Below are 11241 nucleotides of genomic sequence, written 5' to 3'. Positions count from 1 at the left end.
ACAGGAAGAGGAGGGAAGAGAGAGGAGAGACCCCCTCACACAGGGAGAGGAGGGAAGAGAGAGGAGAGGCCCCCTCACACAGGGAGAGGAGGGAAGAGAGAGGAGAGACCCCCCCACACAGGGAGAGGAGGGAAGAGAGAGGAGAGCCCCCCTCACACGGGGAGAGAAGGGGAGAGAGAGGAGAGACCCCCTCACACAGGGAGAGGAGGGAAGAGAGGGGAGAGACACCCTCACACAGGGAGAGGAGGTAGGAGAGAGGAGAGACCCACTCACACAGGGAGAGGAGGGAAGAGAGAGGAGAGACACCCTCACACAGGGAGAGGAGGTAGGAGAGAGGAGAGACCCCCTGACACAGGGAGAGGAGGGAAGAGACAAGAGATACCCCCTGACACAGGGAGAGGAGGGAAGAGAGAGGAGAGACCCCCTGACACAGGGAGAGGAGGGAAGAGAGAGGAGAGAACCCCTCACACAGGGAGAGGAGGGAAGAGAGAGGAGAGACCCCCTGACACAGGGAGAGGAAGGAAGAGAGAGGAGAAACCACCTCGCACAGGGAGAAGAGGGAAGAGAGAGGAGAGACCCCCTCACACAGGGAGAGGAGGGGAGAGAGAGGAGGGACCTCCTCACACAGGGAGAGGAGGTAGAAGAGAGGAGAGACCCCCTCACACAGGGAGAGGAGGGAAGAGAGAGGAGAGATCCCCTCACACATGGAAGGGAAATGGATAAAAGAAAGGACACCCTTGTAGAGATAGAGAAGAAAGCTGACAGAGGAGACCCCATCACACAGAGAGTGGGGAGAAGTGAGAGAGGAGACCACCTGACAAAGGCAGAAGGGGAGAATGATGGCAGAGACCATTTCATACAGCAAGGGAAGGCGCTAATTGGGGGAGGAAGATGTCTCATATCCAGAGAGGAGGAGCAGAGAACAGAGAGACAAGACATGTCCTCATGGGGAGAAAAACAATCTGAGAGAGAAGACCCCACCTCACAAGGAGAAGAGAAACAGAGAACAGAGAGAGAAGACCCCACCTCACAAGGAGAAGAGAAAAAGAGAACAGAGAGAGGAGACCTCACCTCACAAGGAGAAGAGAAGCAGAGAACAGAAAGAGAAGACCCCACCTCACAAGGAGAAGAGAAGCAGAGAACAGAGAGAGAAGACCTCACCTCACAAGTAGAAAAGAAACAGAGAACAGGGAGAGAAGACCTCACCTCACAAGGAGAAGAGAAGCAGAGAACAGAAAGAGAAGACCCCACCTCACAAGGAGAAGAGAAACAGAGAACAGAGAGAGAAGACCCCACCTCACAAGGAGAAGAGAAAAAGAGAATAGAGAGAGGAGACCTCACCTCACAAGGAGAAGAGGAGCCGAGAACAGAGAGAGGATACCCCACCTCACAAAGAGAAGAGAAACAGAGAAATGAGAGAGGAGACCCCACCTCACAAGGAGAAGAGCAGAAAACAGAGAGAGGAGACCTCACCTCAGAAGGAGAAGAGGAGCCGAGAACAGAGAGAGGATACCCCACCTCACAAGGAGAAGAGCAGAAAACAGAGAGAGGAGACCTCACCTCACAAGGAGAAGAGGAGCCGAGAACAGAGAGAGGAGACCCCACCTCACAAGGAGAAGAGAAGCAGAAAGATGAGACGGACCGCAGGAGAGAGACAGGAGAGAAAACAGAAGGAGGAAACACCTCAATCGAGAGAGCAAGAGACCCAAGACAGCCAGAGGATGAGAGAGAAGGTGGTGTAACGGACGCTGTCTGTGAGACGGTGAGTGTTTGCTCTCTTACCAGTTACTTGCACAATACGAGCACTCACTACTCCTGCAGCAAGTTTGTTTGTTTTTTGCAGGAAATCGATTGCTTTTGGTTTCGTGTTTGTAAAATATGTTGTGAAAAAAACAAGCAGGATTATTTGTCAAAATGTTACAAATTCCAGCGGCTTTTCCTCCGCAATTCACATAAAACCCTGCAACCCTTCCCATCCTTAGTGGCAAGTCAGCGATATTAATGGGGACGGGGGATGAAGGGGTTTGCAAAGTCCTTGGGATTAGCTACCTTTTGTGTAAGAGGCCCTGTCATTTAAAGCACAGAACTCCATGTACCACTGACGGTCACTGCCACGTTTAGCAGAATGGGGCCGGTGTGGGTGCGGAAATACTCTCTATAATCTTTGTTTAGTTGTGGGGCCCTCTGTGATTGCACTCTATACTTCCAAATGGGGCGGAAAGTGTTTTTAAGATAAAATAATTTTATTGCATACAACTATAAAAATGTATATTGATTTGTAAAATGGTCTATGGCCAATCAAAAAGCAACACGGACGAATACAGATACACTTTAATAATAAAAGGAACGCAGGTAAGAACTTACACCAGGTTGAGATACGAATGGGTATACAGTATATATGGGTCAGATACCCAGTAATTTCTACCCACTAGCCGGACACTGCAAATCCAGAAATATTCTGCCTCTGCAATATAATAAAGTCCGGCTGTCATCCCCAATACATTTGATTGTGAGAAATGCCAGAGTGAAAAGAACTTTGACAGACCTAAGATCAGATCTATAGGTCAGTGTGGGTCGGCAGTGAATTGATATTTCCTCCCAAACCTGGCCCTACTACCTCCTTCCACATTACTGTTGGAACTACGATCATTCACCCAGTAGCCCAAGCACGCTGCCTAGGGGTCACACTCGACTCCTCTCTCACATTCGCCCCTCACATTCAAAACATTTCTAAAACCTGTCGCCTTTTCCTCTGCAGTATAACAAAGATACGCCCTTTCCTCTGTTACTCGACTGCTAAAACTCTGACTTGGGCCCTCATTCTCTCCCGTCTCGATTACTGTAACCTCCTGCTGTCCGGCCTACCTGTCTCCCCTACAATCTATCCTTAACGCTGTTGCCAGAATCACTCTTTCCTAAATCTGTCTCAGCGTTTCCCCTCCTGAAATCCCTCTCCTGGAATCCGATCAAATCCCGCATCTCACACTCAATTCTCCTCCTCACGTTTAAAGCTTTACACTCATCTGCTCCTCCTTACATCTCAGCCCTAATTTCTCGCTATGCACCATCCCGACTCTTGTGTTCTGCCCAAGGATGTCTTCTCTCTACCCCTTTTTGTATCTTAAGCCCTCTCCTGTCTTAAACCTTTCTCACTGACTGCCCCGCACCTCTGGAATGCCCTTCTCCTCAATATCCGACTAGCACCCTCTCTATCCACCTTAAGACCCACCTCCTTAAAGAAGCATATGTGTAGCTCCGTGGCTAATACTATGCACCTCATACTTAAAGCTTGACCCCCTGAAGACGCACTTACCAGAATTCCCTCCTACTGTCTCTGTACGTTCTTCCTACCTACCAATTAGACTGTAAGCTCCTCGGAGCAGGGACTTCTCTTCCTTAATGTTACTTTTATGTCTGAAGCACTTATTCCCATGTTCTATTATTTGTATTATTTGTTATTTATATGATTGTCACGTGCATTACGACTGTGAAGCGCTATGTACATTAATGGCACTATATACATAAAGGTATACATACATACATACATACAGTATATACATATATACATACATACATACATACATACATACATACATACATGCATAATATCCTGATATGGGTTGAACTGGATAGATGAAGTGTGTCAAATATCTAAATCATCATAGATGCATAAAATGTGGCTAATTCGGATACTCTTGACACAAAGTAAGTGTATCCGGTTCAAAAAGAATCAGCACATGGTCTGGTAAATTTACTGATCAGCTTTACAAAAGTACAGCAAAGGCTGCTAGCTCGAGGAATCCTCAAAGTAGTCCGCTACGTAAATGACTTGTATATAGCGGACATACCTCTTAATATAATGTTTGTACTGAAGATAGGTAAATTGACGTAGAGGATCCAGAATAATCTGTATTTAATACTCAATCCCAAATATTTGGAGAGAGGTCCCTGTTAGGGTATCCTGATGAGCGAGCAGGCTCCTGATGAGCGAGCAGGCTAGTAAAGTGGTCACGGAGTTACGTAATGCTATGAGGTGAATAGAGCGATATATATTTTGAAAGAGGGGATAACCAGTGGACATTGACCACCCTAATGTGATGGTATCCCGTGAACCAGGGAGGTATATGGGGACTTGAAGTCCCCTTAAGTATTAAAGCAGCCGTTCAAGCAATATCCTACATGTGGTTTTTTAAATAAATCAGTTCTGTACTATGAGAAAATACTTGTAGCATTTAATATTTTTTTTTAAATGTTTTAAAAACATTTTTAATGTTTGTAATGTAGGAAGCATTTCCACAGTGACGGCCCCTTCCCCTTCTGATTGGCTCTGGCTCCTGAGCCCCGCCCTATCTCTAGCAGTGCACCAATTGTATCTAGTAACTGCCCAGTCAATCAAATTCCAGGAACTACATTGCCCACAATGCTGTGCAAGAACTGAATTAAATTGCCCCGAGCAAGCGATTGATTAATGGAGAACGGATCGATCTGCAGCTGAGCTACAGTAACCACTTGTCAGTGTGCAGATTATATTGATGCACATATTGAATGGGGAACAAATATATATTTAAAAAAAATAAAACAGCAGCTTGAACAGCAGCTTTAAAGTCTTCACCTCCTGGTATTTAGCATATGGGGTAACCCATGCACAGTCACCAGCCTTAGCTTATAATATCCCGTAATCCAGGGAGGTTTGTGAGGCGTAGGCCTCTTTATTTTGGAGACACCAAGTATTCCCCCTGTATGTACACCATGTGAAAACGCTCAATAACCCCAAAGCAAATGAACATATGATGCACGGCATCTCAGGGGGGCGCCGTATCATGAGCCGACCTACTAACGCTAGTTAAGGTGTTTAAGTTGTTTTAGTACAGTTCGTTTTGTATGCACCCGTATGGGGTAGTTCTCTGAGGTACGGTGTCTCAATGGATCGCTGTATCACAATTATAGCCTCTTAAACTAGGTTACACAGCATGTATTGTGGCATAATTTCCCTTCCCTAGAATAGGAGAGGCGCATCGTGTAGTGTAGCACTTTCACAAGTTGCCGCCTCGGTACAGAACGCCGTGACATCACTGCACACGCACCACCGACGCACGTTTCGCGTCAGAACACTTCTTCTTCTATACCCATTACCTATCCCTTGGTGCACCAGACTTCAGCTATTGTACATAGGCTGATGCAAGAGCTGTTTTACCTTCTGCCTACACCTTGAGAAAGGCAGTATTACTGCCGAAACGTTGGGAAAGGCAGTATTACTGCCGAAACGTTGGGAAAGGCAGTATTACTGCCGAAACGTTGGGAAAGGCAGTATTACTGCCGAAACGTTGGGAAAGGCAGTATTACTGCCGAAACGTTGGGAAAGGCAGTATTACTGCCGAAACGTTGGGAAAGGCAGTATTACTGCCGAAACGTTGGGTTCCTCGGCACATTAAACCCCTTTACATTTGATGATTGAGACCGTGCGCCTGATTCGTCTTCTTCACCCTTCCCTTCTGCCCCCCAAACCCCATTTTTTCCCTACCCACACCTGCACGTACACCGAAATAATATCTTTTGTACATTTTCTTTTCTATGTATGTCTTTATTTATATAGCGCCATTAATGTACATAGCCCTTCACAGTAATACTACACGTGACAATTATATAAACAACAAATAATACAAATAACAGATCATGGGAGTAAGTGCTTCAGACATAAAGTAACATTTCAGAAGAGGAGTCCCTGCTCCGAGGAGCTTACAATCTAATTTTTGGCCATTTTATGCTGTTTTGCACTCTCAAAATATGATAATCCATATTTCTATTTTCTTTTAACCTTAAGAACTGCAGTCCTATCAATTCTATCAAATTAACCTCTAGTCCGCCTGCCAGAATATCACACCCAGAGGGAGTGCCCAGGCTCCTGCACTGTGGGTGGGGAACATTATTGGAGAGGTAGAATATATCCTAAAACCTGCTCTGCCGTTCCCTGTGCAGGGAGTGTGTGGCAGCTGGAACAGAGATTACTAATCCCTTGGCTGCCGGAGAGACTTCACAATGGGGCTTCCCAATATTATCCCAAAACTGGGCCTGCCTCCCCAAAAAGAATTGTTCTTCCCGTTCTCTGCTCGGGGCACAAAGCAAGATGACCGAGGTTTGAGAGATGGAACCTCAGAAAATTGTATTAAAGGGAATAAAGGGTCCTGCATAGTGGGTGGGGAACATTATTGGAGAGGTAGAATATATCCTAAAACCTGCTCTGCCGTTCCCTGTGCAGAGAGTGTGTGGCAGAGAGTGTGTGGCAGAGAGTGTGTGGCAGGGAGTTTGTGTGCAGAGAGTGTGTGGCAGAGAGTGGGTGGCAGCTGGAACAGAGATTATTAATCCCTTGGCTGCCGGAGAGACTTCACAATGGGGCTTCCCAATATTATCCCAAAACTGGGCCTGCCTCCCCAAAAAGAATTGTTCTTCCCGTTCTCTGCTCGGTGCACAAAGCAAGATGACCGAGGTTTGAGAGATGGAACCTCAGAAAATTGTATTAAAGGGAATAAAGGGTCCTGCATAGTGGGTGGGGAACATTATTGGAGAGGTAGAATATATCCTAAAACCTGCTCTGCCGTTCCCTGTGCAGAGAGTGTGTGGCAGAGAGTGTGTGGCAGAGAGTGTGTGGCAGGGAGTTTGTGTGCAGAGAGTGTGTGGCAGAGAGTGGGTGGCAGCTGGAACAGAGATTATTAATCCCTTGGCTGCCGGAGAGACTTCACAATGGGGCTTCCCAATATTATCCCAAAACTGGGCCTGCCTCCCCAAAAAGAATTGTTCTTCCCGTTCTCTGCTCGGTGCACAAAGCAAGATGACCGAGGTTTGAGAGATGGAACCTCAGAAAATTGTATTAAAGGGAATAAAGGGTCCTGCATAGTGGGATATATTAATTGGGGGTTTAAATGAAGGGGTACTGCCAATAAGTCTTTTTCTCTGACCCCCCCAAACTTGTCACTCTCTGGCCTCCTTTTTCCTTTCTTTGCCACTGTCTATATCTCCCAGTCTGTCTGTCTGTCTGTCCTATGACTTGGGGTCCCCCTTATTAAGGGTTAAAGCATTAAAGTGTGATAATGCTGGCCGGGCACTATCACACACACAGTTTCGCTGACGTCTATGGAAGTTTCCGTGCAATAGAGCCCTGACTGACACTATCTCAGTTTAATGAATAATCCCCCTAAGGGTTCTTGTTCCATGTAGTCCGGAGCAGCAGTTTGGGAGAGTTTGGGCTGAAAATGTCCAGACCTGCTTCATCTGACTATGTACAATGACGCCCCTGCAGCCCCCCAGGTTGGTAAACACTGGGTTGCACCTTCCCCCGCAGTTTCCTGTGCTGGGAGTGGACAGACAGACAGACGGACAGATAATAGATACAGCATCGATATGAACACATGTTCAGTCCAGAAGGGCAGTGGTCATAGTGTGCTGTGATACTAGTGTTCAGTGGCCAATGGCCAAACCCATGATTGTCCCCCGTCTCCTCTCCAGGGCTCTCCAGACACGTTGGTGAGGAGCGTCCTCCTCGCGACGCAGAATCTGATTGGGAGTTTGACTTCCCTGAGGGATAGAATGGAGCGGAATCAAGGAGGCAGGCGATTGGTCAACTCGGCAGACCGGGGTAAACCCCACCACGAGTCAGCAGAGGAATCCACCAGTGAGGAGCCGGGATTCCTCCCGGTGAGAGGACCTTCTCTATCCACAGAAAGGAATATTAATATGACTAATTATTGTTATTATCAACCATAAACATTACTCTTTGCACCCAGGGATAAATGATGGAGCATGTCACATTATCCCCCTACCGTAAATAACACCCCATATCCCAGCACAAGTCCGAATAACACCGTTACCGTAGGGTTCAGTGGCAACATTGGTGCATTGTAACACAGTACATCCCAACATATCACACTAGAGCAGGAGTGGCCAACTCCAGTCCTCAAGGGCCACCAACAGGTTAGGTTTTATGGATATCTCGGCTTCAGCACAGGTGGCTCAATCAGTGGCTCAGTCATTCATGGTGGTGGCTCTCGAGGGTTGGCCACCCCTGCAGTAGAGTAACAATGAAGCCAGCAACATCTGGACATACAATGTGAGATATTGGGGAATAATAAACCATACAGGGATATGGTAACGGAGAAAGGCCAGCCCCAATCACCTTACGATCCAGTGATAGACAATACATGTATATATATATATACCTTACGATCCAGTGATAGACAGTACATGTATACATATATATATAATATATATATATATATATATATATATATATATATATATATATATATATATATATATATATATGCAAATATAACTGTATGCTCATCTGCATGTCTTAGGGAGGTCTGCAACCCTGCCTTTCCCCATCATCACCCAGCATACAGCACTTCCACTGCAGCAAGGGATTCTGGGAAATGACATGCAAATGAGCACACAGTGTCACTTTTTGCCTCAATAACCATTTTTAACATGGTTCCCTATAGGCTTAAGACCATGCAGCAAGCTTAAGCCTATAGGGAACCATGTTAAAAATGGTTATTGAGGCAAAAAGTGACACTGTGTGCTCATTTGCATGTCATTTCCCAGAATCCCTTGCTGCAGTGGAAGTGCTGTATGCTGGGTGATGATGGGGAAAGGCAGGGTTGCAGACCTGCCTAAGACATGCAGATGAGCATACAGTTATATTTGCATATATATATATATATATATATACACCGTACGATCCAGTGATAGACAGTACATGTGTGTGTGTATATATATATATATCTTATGATCCAGTAATAGACAGTATATATATATATATATATATATATATATATATATATATATATATATATATATATATTCTGTATTATTTTGGGTGGCCATTTATTAAAGATATATTGCAAAAAATATATATTTCTACATACCAAATGTAATTGCTTAATTGGCCCCACTGGCAGCAAATGTGTTATACAGAGATCGGGCTGTGTACTGTATGTGAATCCCGTACACTGCTCTCTCCTCAGCCTTCTGTGTCAGAGTTCCAGGGAGAGGGTACCCTAACCTGTTACTCAGGGGGTTGTGAGAGGGGACAGGAGCCAATAGCCATGGGAGGAGCTGGGAGTGACATGGAGGAGCGAGACCAACCTGCAGTGAGAGAGGAAGAGATTATGAAAAGAAGAGGCCGCTCAGCACAGAGAGAGGACAGTGAGAAGAGCGGAGACCAAAGTGAATCTGTGAGTACTGTGCATGAGAAGACATTCCCGGGGGTACATTATCATTCACTGACGATAGTGCAGGGTGTCTGTGCTCGGAAGGGTTCTCAGCTGGTTCAGCTCCTCTCTCACTGGCAGGTCACAGAGAGTATCTACAGGAGAGTACTCCTATGCACCCATGCCCCCGTGATGTGGAGTGCCACAGGGTTCTATCCCATCTCCTATGCTGTTTGTAGTGTACATGCTGCACTGGGTGACCCAATCACCGAGGTTATCACTGATATGCAGATGACACTCAACTCTACTTGTCCTTTGCACCAGGCACTAGGGATCCATTAGTAGTCTTCAATAGATGTTTATCTGAGCTCCTAGAGTGGATGAGTTCCAGTTGGTTGAGGTCGAATCCTGATGAGACAGAAGTGCTCGTGGTGGATGCTCACCGTCGGAAGACAACAAGCCTGCAGCTGGTTCACCACACCGGCCTTAAGCTTGGGAGCTACCAGCTACTAAACTCTGTCCGTGTGAGGAATCTTGGTGTTGTCCTTGACTGTGACTTGACCCTTAAACATCCTGTGTCAGTCGTGATCAAATATTCTTTCTTCCACCTAAATAACATAGCCAGGATTAGGCACTTCATCCCCCCAGAGGATCTTGCTAGACTTGTCCATGCCTTTGTGTCCTCACGTGGAAAGGTGTGGATCATCAGGAAGCGCAAACATGTGAAAACAAAAAACAACAAATACTGATGGTGCAGTATAGTAGTGATAGTGGCGTGGGTGATATATTAGCAGGTCTATATGCAGAATACTCAGAAACGTGAGGTGATTATGGACACGTAAAGGTATCTTTGGGAGGTGTGCTGCAAACAATGCAATCAGGATAGCGATCTGTCACCCACCAGATGAATCCCTCCAATGGACCTTAGTAAAAGATAAAGCCGGACATAGTGCAGACTGTACAGGATAATTTATAAGGGTAGATAAAATCCAATACACTCACATGGTCAAAGGTTTAAAAAAGCATTCAGATCTCACGCAGTGGATCTCTGCAACCGGTTGAGTGGTGTCTCTGCTATCCCTCTGTGCTGGCATGCGTGTCACGGATGCGTCTCACCGAAGACCAGAAGTGACGACATCCGCTTCCAGAGGTTCCGGTTGATGCAACGACCCAAAGATACCTTTACGTGTCCATTATCACCTCACGTTTGTGAGTATTCTGCATTTAGACCTGCTAATATGTCACCCACGCCATTATCACTACTATACTGCACCATCAGTATTTGTTGTTTTTTGTTTTCACATGTTTGCGCTTCCTGATGATCCACACCTTTCCACTTGTCACGAGAACTGAGAGAGCAGTCCTGCACCGGGTTACAGCGGCATTCGTTACATGTGTTTGCATGAGTATCACTAATATTTTTTATTAAGTTGATTTTACACTTCACTGTTGAATTTACTCACTTCACCTTAGTATACAGAGCGCCACGTTTGATAAGGTTTTCTTCTATACACTTTGTGTCCTCACGCCTGGACTACTGCAATGCTCTCTACCTGGGGCTTCCAGAAACAGAGCTACGCTGCCTGCAGCTGGTGCAGAACGCCACATGACCCCTGCTCTCCGTTCTCTGCACTGGCTGCCTGTAAAATGGGGAATTTATTTCACGATTGGCTTGTTGACAGTGAAAGCCCGACATGCCCCGGGTCCCGGCTATCTGAGAGAGCTTCTAGTTCCCTACACTCCCGTTCGTTTTTAAACATAGCCTGGGATGAGATGCAAAGCCAGTGAACCCAATACAGACAGCTATTTTTCGACCTTTTGGGCCTCCTCGGTGTGAGGCTGGCTGTACTGGCTTTGCTATTTTCAAGGCTGGGTATGTTTGCCGTACTTTATATAAGTTATGGTGGGTGAAAAAGGCGACAAAAAACCTCCACCGTAAGCATATAGCCAATAAAGAATATCACTTGTGAGCACATTCACATGTCTTAGACAGGTCTGCAACCCTGCCTTTCAACCATTATCACCTAGCATACAG

The 11241-nt window shown here is 46.0% G+C and overlaps 1 protein-coding gene across 1 annotated transcript; it reads left to right on the top strand.

The window, feature by feature from the left end:
- Positions 1-409: 409 nt before the first annotated feature.
- On the top strand, positions 410-10816 carry LOC142486007 (uncharacterized). The gene is made up of 5 exons (XM_075584669.1): positions 410-1762; positions 7501-7689; positions 9021-9222; positions 9531-9758; positions 10680-10816. Exons 1-5 carry the CDS (start codon positions 716-718, stop codon positions 10814-10816), a joined length of 1803 nt encoding a protein of 600 aa, XP_075440784.1. The 5' UTR covers positions 410-715.
- The last annotated feature ends 425 nt before the right edge of the window (positions 10817-11241 follow it).

Source organism: Ascaphus truei, unplaced genomic scaffold, assembly GCF_040206685.1.
Source record: "Ascaphus truei isolate aAscTru1 unplaced genomic scaffold, aAscTru1.hap1 HAP1_SCAFFOLD_704, whole genome shotgun sequence".
Taxonomy (NCBI): Eukaryota; Metazoa; Chordata; class Amphibia; order Anura; family Ascaphidae; genus Ascaphus; species Ascaphus truei.
This window is presented reverse-complemented; position numbering and strand designations above follow the sequence as displayed.

Bases quoted from the DNA above. Each gene is read 5' to 3' on its own strand.
- LOC142486007 (XM_075584669.1), top strand. From the start codon at position 716: ATGGATAAAAGAAAGGACACCCTTGTAGAGATAGAGAAGAAAGCTGAC. The intron at 7,690-9,020 runs GTGAGAGGACCT...CTCTCTCCTCAG, and splicing joins AGGAGCCGGGATTCCTCCCG to CCTTCTGTGTCAGAGTTCCA. The intron at 9,223-9,530 runs GTGAATCTGTGA...CCTTTGCACCAG, and splicing joins TGAGAAGAGCGGAGACCAAA to GCACTAGGGATCCATTAGTA.